Source organism: Psittacula echo (assembly GCF_963264785.1).
Source record: "Psittacula echo genome assembly, chromosome: 21".
Taxonomy (NCBI): domain Eukaryota; kingdom Metazoa; phylum Chordata; class Aves; order Psittaciformes; family Psittacidae; genus Psittacula; species Psittacula echo.
In genome coordinates this window covers 5,234,593-5,253,533 of record NC_137757.1, presented here as the reverse complement: position 1 = coordinate 5,253,533, position 18,941 = coordinate 5,234,593, and the positions used below count along the sequence as shown (strand labels likewise).

The 18,941-nt window shown below is 53.2% G+C and overlaps 1 protein-coding gene across 3 annotated transcripts in view; it reads left to right on the top strand.

Moving 5' to 3' along the window:
• Nucleotides 1–6,472: 6,472 nt before the first annotated feature.
• ARID1A (AT-rich interaction domain 1A) overlaps nt 6,473–18,941 on the top strand; it is a 57,366-nt gene continuing 44,897 nt past the window's right edge. For all 3 annotated transcript variants that reach the window (XM_080632171.1, XM_080632170.1, XM_080632169.1), the window contains exon 1: nt 6,473–7,721. In XM_080632171.1, coding sequence (XP_080488297.1) covers nt 6,573–7,721 — 1,149 coding nt within the window. In that variant the 5' untranslated portion in view covers nt 6,473–6,572. The remainder of the gene's footprint in view (nt 7,722–18,941) is intronic.

The following is an 18,941-nucleotide window of genomic DNA, read 5'->3' as shown; positions in this document are numbered from 1 at the left end:
CATTGTCCCTAGCCACGCGTTCCAGCAGCCGCTGCTGAGCCCATCACCGCGGCGTCGCTCCTCCTCCAAACAATGCTTTGCGGCCCACTGCACTTCGCAGGCGGGGGTGTCCTCGTCCCGTCCCCCCCCCCCCCTTATTTCTTTCTTTTCCTGTTTATAATTTCCCCCCGAAGCCGGCGGGACCGCGCTGCATCTGCCCTGCTCCCCGCTCCGCGCTGGTGAACTTCACTCCCCGAGCAGCCACAGAGGTCGCTTCTGAGCACCACGAAAAGGGCTTTTATTTTAAATCTATTAATTATAATGTATTTATTTCTTCCTCCCCCCCCATTAAGGCGCTCTCAGTCCCTTAGGCTGGAGTGGAAAAAGCACGTTTAAATCCCAAAGTCTGCTTTCCCACGTGGCACCTCGTTGGAGCCGCTGTCAGGGCCACGCCGACCAGAAGGTGATTAACATTTTTAATCAAGTGCTATTTCCAGGACAGGCCACTAAACCCCAAACTTGTGTGAAAAGCTCACTCTTGGCAGCAGCAGGCTCTGGCTTTTTGAACCCACCACCAAGTGTACAAATAATGAGGGGATTAAAGTTCTGCTCCACCTTTCCGTGGGTGACTTTAAGTGATGCATGTTTGTCAGCGAGTTGAGGGTTTATTCTGACAAGTTTATAGTGTTTGGCATTCTGGGTCTGCATGTGTGGGTTTGGAGTGCAGAATTAGTGCGTAGCAGGAGACAAACCCGATTGTTTTTGTGACTATGGATGTATTGGGTATGTATTCAAGCATTACATCTGGGGGGGGCTGGCTTTAAGTTGGCTTTTCACCCCATTCAGACATCATGGTGGTGTTTCGACACTCACTGGGGAGAAAGGGAAACAGAAGGGAGGACCCAAAGTCAGGCCTCATCTTCAGACCTTGCTCTAATTATAAGGGAAGGTGCCCCCTATCCTTCATTATTTAGTTGAATCAGGCCTAGTGCACGCCTCATCTTTGAGGCCTTATTCCTGATGTCTCTAGGAGGCAGCCTTCATCGAGCCAGGAGATCCAATCTTGGCAAAAAGAGCTCCGAAGGATGTGAACCCCCTCGGAAAATTCCACTTCCTGCACAGCCCTGCTTGTCCTTGGGTCTCTCCCTCATTCCCATGCACCCAACGAGGGATTTCTGCCTCGGGCAACCACAGCAAGTTTCTCAATCACGCCGCGCTTGCAGTGAACAGCCCGGTGCTGCTGTGGCTCTCAGCTCGGAACCATCTCTCCCTCCTCTCTTCCTACTTCCCTCCATTTTATTTCTCCCCTGGTTTTTCTCCCCAGCAGGCTCCAACTCTCGTTCCTGCTCAACTTGCCGGGAACAAAAGGCTCCGTTCCCGATCCAGCCCGCAGTTGCCGTGAGAAACTTCCTCGCAGGCGCTGCCTGTCGCTCCCTCCCCGCCTCGGGAAAATGGCAGTGCGAGAGCGGGAGAAAAAGGGGGCAAAACCCGTCCTTGGGGCGCCCGCCTCTCCCGCAGCACCTTCCCCACTCCAACCGTGACACCCGAACTCCAACTTCCCTTAAAATACACTTGAGCAGGGCAGGATTTCACGGGAAACGGGGATTTTTGGTACCCTCCACTGCAGGGAGCAGTGAAGGGGGGGGGCTGAGCTCTGCTGCCCGCTCTTGCTTCCAGTCCTGCTCTCCAAACTGAATTAGAGTTGCGATCAGTGGGAAAAGCCAGGCCTGGAGTTGAGTTTTTTCTGCAGCTTTAAAAGCCTTTTCTGTGTGTGTTTGTTTTAACTCCTCCGAGCGGGGGTTGCAGAGGGAGGCAGCTGCTCTTCAAGCCCACCCGACAAGTCCCAAATCCGGTGGGATTCGGTGGGAAATTCGACGGTTGGCTCCCGATCCAGTGCAGGGTTGGTTTAGGAACTCCATGACGCGTTTTGTTGCCTTTTTTAACCCTTGTTTTTCTTTCCCCGAGTAGATTTACTCTCCCTTCCCCGAGCGTGCAGCAGCAGAGGGCTGGTGGTGTTTAACGGCAGTGCAACACCCGTGTCACATCAGCGCAGTTCGCTCTCCCTTGCTCTCCGGTGTTTTGCTGTCCCCGTCCCCAGCATCTGGCACTTCTCTCTGGAAGGATGAAATCCCAGCTTGTTCTCATTGCTGGGGTGAGCGCTGCTCGCGTCGCTTAGCCCCGAGCCCGCACACATGTGCCCCAAAACTTCCTCCTGTCCTCTTCCACCAGCCAGGTGTGGTTCGGGGGGGCAGCTGGGAATGGGGCAGCGAACTCGGGTGGCGCCAGCCCCGGGTTGTCCCTTCCTCTGTGCAAACTCCGCTTCGCCTTTTACTCCTCCTAGCGAGGGCTGCTAAAATAATCCATTTATTTCCTCGAGTCGGGCCGAGTCCTCTTTCCCTTCCACGCGCATCCAAAGTTTCGCGGCTCCCTGTCAAACGCTAACACCAGCCTGGAGCAGGGCTTCCTTCCTCTCGTAACCTCCGGCGCTCACTGGGTGGGAAGCACTAAAACCCCGTGTAAAACCTACTCCTTGCCTTTGAACCCCAAGAGTTATGCTCCCCCCTGCCCTTCTGCCATTGTGGCCGTGCCAGAGAGGGGGTTATACAATATCTAAGCTTTTCGTTTTAAAAAGAGGGTAAATAAGCATTGTCTAACACAAAGCCCAGCACATCAGCTGCTCCCAGCCGACAAGTAATTCCAGGAATATTAATCCCAGCACTCCTGAAGCTGCAATGGGAGCGCTTAGCATGGATATGACAGCGGCTGAAATCCTGGAAGGAGCGAGCTGGGCACATACATTTAGAGGAAACTGAATTTTCTTTAGCGAAACTACTCTGGCAGGAGCTGAGGGACAGGAGCCAACCTTTCCCTTACTCCATTCCATATTTTGCAGTGTGCTCCATGAATTATAATAGACGGGTCTCTTGTTCTTGGGTCCAGTCTGCATATCTCAGCAGCCCTGTGCCTTTCACTAAAATGGAAGAGCATCCTTCTTCACCCAACTGTGTGCATTCCATCCCAGCTCCTTTCATTCTAGCTCACTTGCACTAGTTAATACTTTATCCTAGAAACTCTGCCCAGTTCCTGCCGCGCTAATCCAGTCCGTGTTTATAGCAAGTGGGAAGGCCGGGGATAATGATAACTTGTGTGTGTGTGAGCGGGAGGGAGCGCGCCTGACTTCAGTCCGGTTTCCATGTCAACGATTCAGTCCATATTTGCCATCACACAGTTGGCAGAGCCTGCTTTTATTTTTTTGGAGGAAGGGGGAAAGACACTGCTCCTGTTTCGGGTACTCTAATCTAGACCAGGTTTCCTAAAGTGCCTCAGCGCTGGGTTAAACGGCACGGCCACCTTCATGAAGGAGACTTCCACTCAGGAGGAGCCAGCCTAGTGGTGGTGGCTGCGGTGCCATGTGAGAGCGCCGGGCTGGTCCCCAGCCTATCTGAGAGCCAGGGGCTGAGCCTGTTGTGGAGGAAAGCGTGCTCAGCACTTGGGGAGGTGGGGAGCAGAGGGCTGCTCACGCTGCTTCGCAGGGAGCGCTCAGGCAGGCAGAAAGAGCCTCGCGATGGAAAGTTGCGGCGATGGGAAGGTGGTTGTTGCAGCACAGGATGGCGGGAGGATTTCCAGCTCTCAGGTGGAAATGCGCTTAAGAGCTGTCATCTGCTTCCCAAACCTTGCAGTTGGAAGCTCACCGGATGCCTCAGTAAAGTGCCAGGCCCTCATTGATGAGGCAGATTCCAAAATTTGCTTCAGCTTTCACAAACATTTGGTAAAGTGAGTGTCTTCTCATTGTGTGGGAGGCTGGGGAAGCCGGGCTGCTCTTCACAGCACACGCAGCACCAGGTTTCCGAGCCTGCCATCGCGCTCTTAGAGCAAGATTCCAAAGGGCTGGCACACACAGAGAGGTGGGGAGCGAGGTCTTTATCGGGATGCACCCAAGCCGCAACCTGTGGTCATTAAACTTTCGGCGGGGCTTGGTTAGACACTGGGGCTTTGCTTCCTGAAGTAGACTCCAGCTTTGGAGAAGCATCAGGGAGATGCTTCTGGGATTAAAGGGCAGAAATCTCTCCGGTTTGATCTTTGTTTCCCTTAAGTTTAGCATAAATGAAACATCTGAAAAAGAGTCTTTGGTCTCTTTAGGCACTATACCCCACCAGAGCATAAATCAATGTAAGTAAAGCCTTTGGGCCTCACTCGTGGGGGTCCAGCCTGGCATAGGGAAGGAGTTTTTCCCTCTGCTTTTTTTGCCTTTCTAGAACCTGGGGTTAGATCAAGTAACAGAAGCTCTCTGAATACAGCGTGCAGATCAACTTTGTGTTCTAGCATGTTCCATACTCTTCTGGAATATCTTGGTGGGTTTGTTGTCCTGTGGTCCACACACAGAGCCACCTGAGTGAGATCCCAGCACTGTACCGGGGCTCCAGCCTTCACAGAGGCTGTGGTTGAGTGTGATCCCGATAACAGTGTCATCATTCCTTACCCTTTTCTTTCTGTAGTTGGGAAAGACTGACTGGCCTGTTTGGTGGGATGGAACCTGCTCCACATTGCATAGTCCATTGGAGCAAAACAGGAGCTGCAAGGGCAGTTTATTGCTCTCAAATACATTTAAAATGTGGCTGTTTATTGCCTTCCTACTTCCCAGCTTTGGAATAACCCCCTTTGTTCCACCACCTGCATCCTAGGTGATAAGTATTTTATATTGTAAGTTTTGTGATGACTGTGAGGGTTCAGTTGACAGCAGCAGACACCTAAATCTTCAATTCAGCCGTAACAGGCATCCAGCCCTGGGCATCACCTCTTGCGCTGGACTCGCACTGTGGTCTGGGCTGTGGGACTGGGATTTCTCTCCCTGTGTCCCATTGTTAGGCTTGGGCCAAGCCCTTTGCTTCTCTCACCACAGAGGTGGTAATGGGGGTAACTTCTGCCCCGTGTTTTGTTTTGGTGTGATGTTCTAAAATGGCAGTCTTAGGCCTCAGAAGCATCTTTTGACTCTCTACCCATTGTTTTCTCTCTCCTTAAAGGTCACTTTTCCACATTCCAGAGGAGACACCTGCCCGTTCATGGGCCCCACCATTTTGACCAGGCCACTGTGTCCCCATTTCTGCAAGCTTGGTTGTTGTAACCCAACTAACTCATCTTTCTGTATCTTCCATGCTCTGTGCCAGACCCACACCATTTGAAGTAGAATACGCCACGACAGAACCTGCTGGCACATGACAGGCCATGTTTGGGGCAGCAATCCAGGTACGTTTCCTCCCTCTTCCCACTTTGGGAAAGGCTGTGGATATGGAGGAGGTGGGAACTGGGGTCTGAAGTGGGTGCAGCAGAGCATGGCCTAATTTTTGCTTCACCTCTTGACATTGCCCTTTGCGATTGCCAGCGCATCCTGTCCCATTGCTCAACCTGTTGTGTCTAGACACGTCCAGGTGGTTTTGGTTCTCCCCATGCAGCCGCCCTGAGGGAGTCCCTGGTTCCGTGCCCACTGCCCTCGCCTTGGCAGGAGCGGGACTGGACTTTCTTGGCTGTCCCTGCGTGCAGTTACAGTTCTGGAGCGCTTCCAAGGCCGCATCCAGAGGGACACAGCTGGCGAGGAGAGGAAATGACAACCGCTAACAGTTTGCAAAGGCTAATTCTAAATGGAATTTCTAGGGACAAAGACGAGGCGCTTCGTTAACCCACGGGCCATCTCCCTGCCGATACCCGCCAGCCTTCGGCGCGGCCCCGCCGCTCTCCTGGAGGTTTCCCGCTGGAGGACATCGCCTCGCTGCCCCGGGCAGTGCCCCGGACAGGTACGGGCGGCCCCCCCGAGGGGAGGGAAGGGAAAAGAAGAGAAGGGAAAAGAAGGGAAAGGAAGGGAAGTGCCCCCGCGCCGCCAGCTCTGCTCTGCCCCCCCCCTCGCGCTTGGCCCGGCTCGGCTCGGCCCGGCCCCGCGGCCGCGCTCGGCTCCGCGGATCCGCTGCGGGTTTTGCGTGCGGCAGCCTCCGCCGCGCCGAGCCGCCAGCGGCCGGGGCCGGCCCGCTCCTCCTTTGTGACGGGGGGGAGGCTCCCGTCCGGGCCGCGCCGCGCTCCGCTCCGGGTTTGGCAGGCGGCCGCGGCGCTGGGTAAAATGGCAGTGCTGAGCCTCGTGTCGGAGTGAGCCCCGCTCGGCGGACCAGAGTCGGGAGCTGCCGCGCGGCTCGCCTAGCCCGGCCCCGCCGCCGCCCGGCCCGGCTCCGGGGACGGCGCCCGCCCGCCCGCCGTGTCCCCCCTCCCTCCCTCCCGCCTCTCCCGCACCGGGAGCCCCGTCCCGGGTCCCCCCCACCCCCCCCATACCTCCTCCTCCTTCCCCCCCACTCCCTCCTCCTCCCCTTTCTCCGCCGGCTGCAACCGAGGAGGTACAGCGGGGCCAGGCCCCGGGAAGCCCAGCCCAGCGGAGCCCTCCCCGCCTCGCCAACCAGGCCGGGGGGGAATGAGCCCCCGCTGCCCTGAAGAGCCCGCCGCCGCCTGAGCGGGGAGCAGCAGAGCAGCGAGGCCTCACGCCGGCCGGCCAGGCAGGGAGCAGCTCGGGGGGGACCGGTCCGGGGGGGGGTGGCTGGGTGGGGAGGGGGGGGATCATGGCTGCTCAGGTCGCCCCCGCCGCCGCCAGCAGCCTGGGCGCCCCGGCTCCATCCGAGCTGAAGAAAGCGGAGGCGCAGCAGCGGGATTGTCCCCCGGAGGAGGCGGGGGGTGAGGCGGCGGCAGAGCGCGGCGGCGGCGGCGAGAAGCAGGCGGAGAGCGAGGGCCCCACGGGGAAGGAGCTGCAGGACGGGGCCGAGAGCAACGGAGGGGGCGCAGGGGCCGAGTCCGACCTGAAGAGCTCGAACGGGAACCCGGGCCCCAGGCCCGCCGCTGCCGCCGCCACCCTGAACAATAACCTCCCGGAGCCGCCCGGTGGCGGCGGCAGCAGCGACGGGGTGGGGGCGCCGCAGCAGCAGCCGCCGCCGCAGCAGCCTCCCCCTTCCCACCCGGCCGCCTTGCCCCCGCCAGCCTACGGCTTCGGGCAGCCCTACGGCCGCGGTGCCCAGGCTGCTGCCGCCGCCGCTGCGGCCGCCGCCGCTGCCTTCCACCAACATGGCGGACAACAAAGCCCTGGCATGGCAGCGCTGCAGAGCGGGGGCCTGGAGCAGTCCTACCCGGGGCCGGCGGGAGCCCCCGCGGGGCCGCCCCCTCCCCAGAACTCGCACGGCGGCGCCGAGCACGGCTTCCCCAACCACCAGTACAACTCCTACTATGCGGCCGGGGCCGGGCGCAGCGCCGGTTCCTACCCGCCTCCCCCCCAGGCCTACGCCCTGAGCTCCCCCCGGGGCAGCGCGCAGAGCTCCGCTCCGGCGGCCGCCGGCGCCAAGTCCCCCGCGGCCGCCGCCTTCCAGCAGCAGCGCTTCGGGGTCATGGGGCCCTCGGCCGCCGGCGGTGCAGGAGGAGGAGGGGGAGCCACCCCGCAGCCCACGGCCACCCCCACCCTCAACCAGCTCCTCACCTCCCCCAGCTCCGCCCGCGGCTACCAGGGGTACCCCGGGGGCGACTATAGCGGCGGGCCGCAGGACGGGGGAGCCGCCGCCAAGGGCCCGGCCGCCGCGGAGATGGTCTCGCAGTACGGCGCGGGCAGCAGCCAGGGCTGGGCCGCAGCGGCCGGCGGGGCCCCGCCGAGGAGCCACCACGCGCCCATGAGCCCCGGGAGCAGCGGCGGAGCCGGCGGTGGACAGTCCCTCGGCAGGAGCCAGCAGGTAACGGCGGGGCCGCGTGGGGCGGGAGGGGAGGGGGGGGACACACCGGGACTGGGCCGGGCCGGGGCCGGGAGGGACCGGGGGTAGCGGGGGACGAGGGGTCCGGGAGGTGGGGCTGTGGCGGTGCCTCTCCCGCAGGTTCCCCCCGCCGGGCCGGCGCTGCCGGGGAGCTGCCATTGTCTGTGCTTGCTCGCTCGCTCTAAAATGGCTGCCTCGCCGCCTTCCCTTCCTCCCTCCCCAGTCTTTGTGCGAGGCTCCCGGCGAACGGCCGCCGTCCTCCCCGCCGCCCCGGCCCGCTCCGGGGGGCTCCGGCGGGCGAACGGGACCGGCCGTCCCCGGCGGAGGGCGGTGAGGGGCCGGCGGGGCCGGGCGCGGGGGCCGGGGGTGCGGGCGGGCCCGTTCGGGCCATCGCGTGGCCCCGGCAGCGCCGCCGCCATCCGCCCCCTCGCCCCCGGCCCCGCCGCTCCGCTCCCTTCGGAGCCCCCCGGCCCAGGGGGGCTCGCACCCTTCGGCGGGGTCCAGTGGGGTGGCCGCGGTTCGGCCCGGCTGTGCGGGGCCATGCTCCCGGGCGGGCCGTTGGCCGGGGCCTGCGCCTGGGAGCGCCGGTACAGAGCTGGGCGATGGGAGCAGCGAGTGCAGATCGGTTTGGTTTGGGATTTGAATTATGGAGGTAAAATCCTTCTGTCAAAGCCAGGAGACAGTTGGTCTTAGGTTGACATCCTATCTGTGATCTGATTGGCTCCCCATCTCCTGCTCTTGGCCATTTATAATTGCCTCTGATGTAATGGTACAACCATCCTGATGAGCTCATAAACTTTTACACTCGGCTTTTCCGCCAGCCCCGGACCCACGGCAGCCCCGCAGCTCCGCTCGCCGCCTCCCGCGGCCCCCTCACCGAAACCGGCCGTGACCTTGAGGCGGTTGGGTGCAGCCCCGCACCGGGGAGCGGAGCCCCGGCCCGCCTGCCCCTGCTGCATTGTGCCTCGGAACAAAAGAGGAGGCGATGGCATTTTGTTTGTACCTTGGGTTTATTTTGCTTGCGATGTTTTAATGCGGCCTGGAATAGAGTCTGTGTTGTTGGAAGAGTGGCAGGGCCGCTCTGCACAATGGGCTGGCTGTTTATTTTGGTTTATGTGACTTTCCCTTTGGTATAAATGATTTCTTTGACGGATCTGAGGGTGCGTTTGTTTCTGGCTAATTTCAAAAGTGGGGCTGTTTGGATTCTTTATTAGATGGGAGAATGGGGGGTTCTTGGGTGTGTTACAGCCTTAAGAAGGAAAAAACCCCAAACAACGCAGCAGTCAAAACCAGACTTGTGGCTGAAGCATCGAAAATGGTGAATTATCAATTTCACATTCAATAGAGCTTTAATAGAGGACAGGGCTGAGCCTCTACCTGCGTGTCTCGGGACACTTCTTGACTTGCTTTGAGTAAGTGCTGCTGTGTCTCTTTCCCCCCAGAAATAAAGGGACTTGTTACAGACTTTGAGGTGCTGATTGTGGTCAGGCTCAACAGGGTCACAACTCTTTGCTCTTAGGAGGAGGAGGAGGCAAATTGAGCCTCAGAATTACGCTTATCCTTGTATGTGTAGGATTACCTTTTTACTGGAAACATAGATGGCCAGAAAACGTTCCGAGGAGGAAGCAGCGCAGCGTATGCATCAGACATTTTAGATACAGGGAAAAGAGGTGCTGGTATCTGATATCTGGAAACCTGGGTTTAAACCGGGTTACTTTCTGTGCTCACATGTGCATCTCCGAGGCTTGTCGTGGCCTTGTGCAGGACTGAGACTTCCCTTTTCAGGCTGTGTACTTTGCTTTAACTTCAGGCCCTGGGTCAGAGACATCCGAGACCATATAAGCTGACAGGCAGCCTCCAGAGTTTCCCTTCTTGCTCAGTGCTTCTCTTGTGTTGATCTGAAAACTGCTTCGTTTTTGTTCCTTGATTACCAAAGGCAACGTCCCCTTCAGTGTCCTGAATTACTTACTTGTCTCTTCTGTCAGATTGAAATAGTGCTTTCTAAGAGAGGATCTTATCTCTGCCCTGGTTATCGAACTGTCCAGTGTTAACGGGGAGTGAGTGTTCAGTTATCCTCAGTGAAGGGTTCGGCTCCTCAGGAATCTGTTTGTGCAGACCTGTGATCCATGCGGACGACTGTCACTGGTGGTTTTACTTGAAGGCACTTCCCCTACCCTGAAAAATGCACACTTAGATCAAATGTGGTGTCAGGTTGAACTTCTCAGGCAGGTACTTTACTTTAGCCTGTATCTGACTGAAGTCTGCTTGTGTCAGTATTCTGATGTGTATTTGTGAGAGGAGCTTATTTTGTCTCGGCAAATGAACGTGGTGCCACGAGCTGCTGAGGCACAGCCTGTCAGTAAGATCGGAGTAACCCCTCCTTTAACGTGGGGTTATTAATGGGGAGTTGTTCTCAGGATGAGTTGAACTTTAGGTAGTACAGATAGTGTATACGAAAAGCAAAGCAGCAACTCCCCCATCCTGAAAACCAGATCACCCTCCCAAATCCGCTCTGTGCCAAGGATTATTGGACTCAAACTGACAATTACCTTCATTTTTCTCCTGGAAAAAGAACAGACTTATCTAGCACGATAAAAAAAGCTTCCGCATGTCATCAGTGCTGCCCACAAGGAATGGTTGGTTAATAAATACTCCAGTCCTAAATTACAGCCTCTTTTCTGCTGTGTGCTCTCTGAAATTCCCTACATCAGGATTAAATAAAGCTTTGCGTCTTCTCTTTGTCTTGGACAGGGATAAGCAGAGTGGGTACTTGCCACCCTGAAGTTCTGGGAAACTCTGGGATGATGAGAGGAGAATGTAATTCATCTGAGCAAGCACTAGACAGCGAAGCATTCCTTGGTGCAGGCTTGGAGAAGAGGATGTGGGAAGAGCGTGGGGTTCCTCTGCTTGGGAATCCTTGGGATAGTAAGCCCGAGGGTTTGGGGATGGGAAGCAGGATGATGCAGAAAAGGGAAGTGCTTCTAATTCTTGATTCTTTTTAGGATTTATGAATGGTGCCACAAGGAGGGTTTTACCGTGTTGCTCATCAAGAAAGGCCAAGTAATTCCTGGCGTGAAAGTTGTTTGGGCGGAATGTTTCCTGTAATAAAAGGAGAGCAGTTTGTAACCCTCATGGACCCCTCTGCTCACCAGCAGGGTCCAGGAAGCTGGTGCTGAGCCCCGGTGAAAGCAGATGTGCTCCACGTTGGAAGGGGCTGCAGCGGAGGGCTTGGCATTGTTTCTGATGACCTTCATAGCTGGGAAATGTGGAGTAGGATCAAGAGATCAGAATGGCTCTTTTACAGCGTGTGGGATGAGGAGGAATCTGGGGTTTTCTGTGGGAATGACTTCGAAGAAACCAGGCCAGGGATCTTCGTTTTCAGTTTTTCCAGCTCTACCATGCATTTGTTTCCACCCCCCTTTCCCTTAGTGTATTAGTTGTTAATAATACAGCTGGCTTTCCCAGTGTCTTGGGACTTAAAGGAAACTGTTGAAGAGAAAGGACTTCCCTCTCGTTATTAGCTGGGCATCTCTCCTGGTGACAAACAGCGTCTCCTGTAACGGGAGCTTGTCTTTGGATCACATGAATCATTGACATCCTGGATAACATCCCCATCGGTGCACTGATGTCTCTGTTATAAAGTTCAGTGAAGGCAGTTTAAAAATCTTATGTTAATAAAGACAAACTGCTTTTGGGCCTGTTGCCATAGAAGAGCTATTTTTTGTTGACTTCGAGCTCAACTTTAGCAGCAAGTGAGGCATGAAAAATGTTGTTGCAAATATGTTTTTGAAACTAAATTGGCACCAAATGGCTCTGTGCTGCCAATGAGCCGCGATAGCTTGGAATCGGAAAGTGAGACCTGGCTCCTCTTGGCTTGTGTCGCGGGGTTTTTCCTTGCTTAGCATTGTAATGTTAGGAGCACTGGAATTGCTCGCGAGGTGTAGGATGCACTAAGTCTTTCCAGCAAAGAGGGCTTCATCTTTTTCAGGGGTAGGGTTTGGGTCTGAATGAGTGAATTTAGGCCTTGTCTGGTTTGTAGGAAGGTGGTGCTGGGTTAATTTTGTTGTTAAGATCTAGTTAATTCTGGTGGGGACACTGGAGGGTTTGCGTACCTGTTTGAATAGTCTGTGCCAGTCCGAAGGCAGTGAGGGGTCGCCTGATTCTCTTCACATCTCTTGTTTTCTGCCATACCATCTCCTTGGTACTCAGTTTGAGGTGACCAGTGTTTCCAGGCGGGGTCCGTGGAGGATACAGGACAGTATGGAATGCTCCATCAATCCTTATTGTCTGGGCTTGGGGGGGGGGTTTCTACCTGTGGTGCATCTTGTAATCGTGTTGTAGGTTGCAAGGTGATTTCTGGAGGGTTTTTACATTTGAATTTGGGCTTGGGTTTTTTAATTTAGAATGCTTATTGGGTTCTTAAACTGTCCAGTTTAATCCCTTTTATGTGCTACAGCAAATGTGTCCTGAAGTGACTGCTCAAGAGGCAGAACCTCTTCCCTGTTCCTAAATAACACTAGAAACCGGGATTTGGGGAAGCATGAGAATCAAATGTTCTGCTCTAGCTGGATTTTCCTGTTCTCATAAGCTTGGTATGTTCGTTGTAGTTTGGGGTTTTTCCTCTAGTATTATTTGAGAGGCCTGGTCAATGAATACCCTATCACAAGTCCTACACGAGACCCTATTAAGAGTCTTCCATGACAATCACATTAAAAAGCCCAGCAGCTTTCTTTCAGAGAGAAACTAATGGCTAAAATGAAGCTAAATAGTGCAGCCCTTCATTTCATCTGTTACCTCAAATGAGACTTTTCCTCCGTTTTTCTTCCTCCCCTTTTCAAAGGCATGCTGCCAACTCGGAAATGCAGGTTTTACCCTCTGAATGGGAATTGTGTGATCTCGGTAATGAAAATATGAGAGGAGAAGGATGCCCTTTGCAGTTTTCACTCCGTGTAGTTGAAATTCTTTGTCTAGTCAGTTTGATTTCTTCTTTTTTGAATTGCAACTCCTGTGTGATGGATTGCTCTGGGGAAAAGCTCATCAGCATGCCATTGCCCAATTCCTGCCAAGAATGTTGGAAACTCTCAAGTAGCAGCAGCAGCAAAGCGGATACCAAAGGCAGGGAAGTGTAATTGGAAAGGAGGGGGATGAGTTATGATAAGCGTGTCAGTATTTAGCATTGCTTTTGCTTCTGGAAGGGTCCTTAAGCCATCAGCAAGAGGCAGAATAATCTCTCCCCTTTTGTTCTGGTGGGGGAAAAGAAAGGAAACGTGCTTTTTCGGGGGGGGGGAAAAGTGGTTTTGAGGAGAAGTCCTGCTAAAGTTTTTCTGTCCTGTGCTGATCTCAAGAAGTCCAACCTTTTAAACTCTACGGAGGTTATGCATGTGCAGTGATAAAACTATCCTGGATGTCTCTTTGCCAGAGCCATAAATCTGCTGCTAGAAGTGACTGACAGGTGGGATTGGAGGAAAAAAGCAGTTTTCTTTGGCACGCTGGCCCGAAGCTGCCGTGCGCTGCGTCTGGGTCCCTGCCTGTTCCTGGATGCCGTCAGAGGAGTTGATGCCTTTCTGTTCCTCAGTTTAATGGCTGGAAAAGCAGCGAAGTTGGTCACCTGAAGAGAGAGCGTGTGCGCTTTCTGTGGGCTCGCGGAGGCCGCGCTGTGTTTATGAAGTGATTCCAGTAAAATTCCAATCGTAAATCTCATGTCATCTCTGCTGTGTGGAGTGTGCGCTTCTCGGTCTTCAGGCTCCGTAGGAAGGAAGCTTCAGGCACACTCTTGTTTCACCCTGGTGCAGAGGAGGAGTGCAAGGTTTTCTGTTCTTGCAGTGGTTGTTGTATGAAGATGCTGATGTGAGAACTTGCCAAGGTGAGGCACCAGGGCTGGGACAGGGCAGAGGGTGGGATATACATCTTCTGAGCTCAGCCTGTGCTGTAAGTGTGAGCCCGTCTCTCCTCCCTGCTATATGGGTTTAATTCAATATATTAAGACCCTTTTAAGTGGACTTCTGTGCTTAAGGAAGCAGCACCCAAGCCTGCCCTCAGAGGTGCATAGCATGAAAGAAGCAGGGCTGGAACGGGAGGAGCTGCTTGTCTCCGGACTGAGCTCATGTACATATTTTACCCATTCCTGTAGTGTCTTTATCAGATTAGAATATGTATTAACAGATGGATGAGGGAGGGGTTTCCATTTCTTACTCTTCGTGCACCTACGCTCCCAGTGTTACAACTCAGCAGTTCAGTCATGCAACTTGAGCGTTTCGGAGTTTTGTTGGACTGCATTAGGAAAAGCATTTCCAGGATTGCCAGTGTTCTTCTTTGTGCAGTGTTTCCAAGGTTCAGTGACAGCTCAGTGAGTATTTACACAACGTGGGCATGAACTTCGTGTAGCGAGATGTAAAGGAGGCCACATAATGATAGATAAACTGAATAAAAGCTACTTCAGACTCTCAGAACATATGTTTTTGGTATGTTCGGAGTACAATAACTGCAGTTGGGCATTTCTAATCGTGCTCTTTCTAGGTTTTGGGGGGAGCAAAAAGGGACAAGTGGGCAGGAACGAATAAGGGGATCGGGTCGTTCTGTAAAGACTTTTCTTTATGGGAGGGTGAGAGCAGAGACAGAGCGTGTATGTGTTAATTCCGATGAAATTCCCGTGGAAAATCAGTTTGTGTAAATACCTGCAATGAAGCAGCAGCTTTTGCAGTTACTGGCCTTTCATGTGATAACCAGCATGTCCTTACTTCCTGAAGTTAGCCATAGTCATTGAAACTCAAAGACAAATTCAATTGCTGCAAACTTTTCCTTTTTCTTCCCTCTTTATTTGCTTTTTAAACTTGAGCAGGAACATCTTCTTGCTCATGGATAGTTTACATTATGCCCAAACCATCCTAAGAAGCTGCAGGTTGTACCTGGGGAGGAGTTCTTAGAGAAGCTGTGGTTGCTGCTCTGCGTGCAGCACACCCCTGTTCGGTGAGGCCGGGACCAAAGAGCACTTTGATGGTTTTGGTGGGATGTGATGGTGGCATTTGGATGTGGCTGGGAGGAGTGGTTTGGTGGTCATCGATGTCAGCCTGTGGCCTGGGGTAGGCTTTCCATCCAGAGAGTCTGTGACTTCTCAAAGAGAAGTTCTTGATGTTTGGAGGCCTCTGGAATGTCCCTGTGGGCAGAGTGACTGCGTTAAACAAGGACTTTCCCCCCTTCCACTCACTTGTGAGATCTCATTCAGGTTTGACTAAGAGAAACCCTGAAGATTACCGTTTCCCTTCTGATGTCAGCACCGCTCTGGCACCCTGCCTGTGAGTAACTGAACAGGAATGTTTCAGAGCTGGCTGAGGCCACCGCTGCAGCTGCAGCTTCACTTCCAGACACCGTGGTGGGAGACCTGCTCGGCCCTGTGGAATACACTCAGACCAGTGCATAGGCACAGGCAGTCCCAGTTGGCGTCTGGATTTGTACTTTCTTGCCACCATCAGTGTCCAAAGCGGCTGTGTACGATCTGAGAAGCACGAGGCACAGAAGAGGGAAGGTACCTGCTCTGAAGGTGGCCATTCTGGTTTAGGTTTATGACACTGAATTCATTCATTTTGGTGAGGAGAACGTGCAGTGTGATCTCTGCTGCCTGCAGAATCTTGCTGTCGGTTTGTTGCCTGCACTGAATTTGGAGGTGACTGTATTTTTCTTGTTGAACAGAGGTCTGGATCAGGTCATTTAACTTGCTGTCCTGCTTCAGCCAGGCCTGAGAACAGAGCGGATGAACGCCATGGAGCTGCCTCAGTGTGTTTCACTGCTTTGCTGTCCTTAGCATTGGACATCAGGAAAAACATTGCAACTCCAGTCACCTTAATTGAGTATTTCTTCTTGTCCTGGTGTCTCTAGGTATGGAGAACAGAGGCAAAAGTGAATGGTAACCTGCCTTTGAACGTGCGGCTTTCTGCCTGTCCCTGATTTCTTTGAGATAAACATGATGGCAGAATGTCTCCCTTTACTTCAGATGACTGTGCTTGCTGCTGGGGACAGTGTTGAAGGCATTGGGTTGTCCTGCTTTGCCACCTGAGCTTCTTCCAGGGGCCCGGAGCTGACTGGGCTCCCTCTGTATGGAATCCTTCCTGTAGGCTTGCTTGGCACACTTCATAACAGTCTGATGATGGATTTAAAGTCCAAATGACTGTAGGACTATGCACCCTGGACAAGTTTAGGAGGAGAATCTGGTATTCATTAACTGTATGTAAATAATTAAACCAGTGCCAGACTGGAGGTGGTCTTTCCTTCAGACATACTTTGTGAAATGATCTGAAGAACAGGTCTTACCTCTGTGCGGAAGGTACAGGGAGACAGTGGACGTGCTGGAGTTAGTTCAGAGTTGATAGGGGGTTTTTAGTGAACTATCTCTGACTTCGGAGCTGGCACAGCTAATCAAGGAAAAGGCTTCCCATTCAAGGCCAGTTTACTGAGTGAGATCACGTGTTCCCTGAGACTGCCTTTCTGTTGTGCTGTGGCTGCACGTGTTGCGTCCGTGGTGTCGGCAGTCCCGGCATCCTGCGCTTTGCTGGGGCCGCTCTGTGCACGTGGGGGTTAACTTCCTGTTAAACCAGACCAAACGAACTCCTTTGCTTACTGTTGGCGTGGGGGGATTGTGCCAACTGTAGTGGTTTGGATCCCCTGGAAAATCAAAGTATCTCCTAGTTTATTGTGAGACACCAGCGGGGGTGGTATGAGGAGTTCTCCATGTCTCGGAAGCCTTTCCTTGCCTCAGTTGGGTGCATGGGAACTCCTCAGAGCAGGTGCTCAAGGTCCTGTCTCTCTGCATTGAGGTTAATGCTATAACTTCTAGATCATACTTTGTCTCTGGACATGGAGTTACACCTGGAACAGTTATCTTTGGTTTTACAAAAGATCATCTCAGTGAAGTGTTATTTCTGTGTGCCTGGGGCAGAGCGTGGCTCCCCTGGAACAGGGCATGTCAGTGGAGAAGGGCCTCTCGGGAGAGGAGTGTGCTAATCCTGGGTGAGGGGTCATAATAGAAGTGGCATCAAAAGCACTTCTACTCAGCTCATGCACTGGAGAAGCGAAGCACTTGGCTGTTTGCTCCCTCCTCTTGGAGGTACAGAAGGGACTAAGACCTTTCCCAAATTATCCTACCTGCCTGTACTTCAAAGACCTTTCTAAAGCACCTTCTCTGGCCTTCTGTTTGGTTCACAAGGCATGGCAGCGTTACAAAAGCTTGTTTCCACGTTAATTGTGATTGATTACCTTGCAATCTAGGACAGGATTCCCTTTGAAAAGCTATATGCTGATTTGGTGTCAGGAATTAAAATCAGATGAAGTGATTAGTGTTGGATGAAATATCCCAGAGCAGTTGAGTGCTCCTCGGCTTTCAACTGTGTTCTGGCCCTTAACCTTTGCCTCCCTTCTTCTCCTGAGCAAGGTGCTAAATCTGTTGTGCACATGCTCAGAGAATAACTCATTAGGCATATTATATCAGGAGATAATTTGCTGCTGTGCTTCAGAGTGTAGATTTACTGGCTTTAATGATGAATGCAGAGTGTGTTGAAAGAGTACTGTGTCAAGGCAACAGTGCTGCTCGTCCTGCATGGTGAACATGTGTTAAGGTGAGCTTTAAATCTGATCTCTGTAAATGACAATAAACTGTTCAGCGTTGTCACTGCTGTCAAGGTACAGTCATGTCTCATCTTCCTTTTCTCATATGAGTTGTCTTACAGTTTCTTGTTATACCTGTTCCTGAAACCAGTGAAGACTTTGCAGCGTTGGCTGTTCCTCCTCCCCCCATGGCATTGGCACAGTTAGGAGTTCTTGTATCTTCTCACCGGCTGCCAACACACACTCCTTTTAACTTGCTAAGCAACTCCCCACATTGTTCATTTTGCTTTGAAAGAGAGCTGGGCTTTTCTGGATGGAGATGAAATAAAAGCCCAAGGACAGAAGCGAGCATGGGGCAGTGGACCCAGGTTTCCAAACTCACTACGACCAAGGGCTGGTGGGCTTTATGTTTTCATTATTACTATTTTTAAATAGCAATGACCTTGCATTGCTGTGGGGCTGGGATTCATGTTGGGCTTGCCAAGTGTAACAAACCTGAATCACGACAGCCTTGGCTTGATGAAGGCTCTAGTAGTGTCTTCGGTTCTGTCTGGGAGCTGGCTTGGCTGCAGCTCCCAGTTTCTTGCCTACATATTCTCCTCATCTCCCACAACCTCCTCTTACCAACGCAGGCATGACAGCAGCTCTGCTTTCTGGATGCAAATAGATCATTTGGGTATAAATACTGGAGATTGGTTGTTGCCTGCTCTAAAGTTACCGAGTGTGTCCTTGGTAAATGCAGATGGTAACTTGTCATTACTGCAATTTTAAGTACTTTTGGTTCCGTGGAACCGAAGTGGAGTCTTGGAGGCTGAATTTTAAGGCTAAAATAAGAGAAGGCTCAGTAAAATCCACAAAAATAGCACCCAGATTTATCAGCTGCTGTAATGAGAAGGGAAATAACTTTCTATTAAGCAAACAAAGCTTTGTTACCTTGTTTTGTGCTGGATATAAAACACTGCAGCGGGGTCAGGAGAGATGGATGGGATTTAAGGTATACTAAGTTGCTTCCTAATGAGGTGACACTGGGGCTAATGCCAGTGCGATGCAGACTGTGCTGTGAAGGTCAGCTCCTGCCCTGTACCTGAGGTATGCTTGAGATACCCTGGAAGTAATGAGCAGATCATTACCCCAGCAGCTTCTGACTGGGATGAGGATGTGCCTTTGGGCAGCTACAGCCGGCTGGTGCCCATCACCCCATTGCAAAGCAGTGGTGATGTCCTCCACTGATGAGCCTGATTCAAAGTCTGGAGGTGAGGTGATGGAGCGCAGAGTTTTGTGCTCACTCAAACCAAGACTGCCTGCCTCTTCCACAGATTCAGTTCAAAACTTGGATTTCTTGGATTATTTTAGTCTTCCTTTACATGCTTTTAAATAACCTCAGTTATTCTGCAGAAGCAAGGGAGAGCCTGTGTAATGCTGAAACATGGCTTGGAGAAACTACAGGCCCCGACACGCGGCTCTTACTAAAGCAGGCAGCTGCTGTGGACAAGATGGAGCTCTGCACGCTGAGATGAGGTACCCTCAGGTACCCTGAGCTGTACCTCCCTTATGATGAACGTGGCTGTGTCCTACTCCATCTTGGTGCTGTGTGTGGTAGGAGAGGTA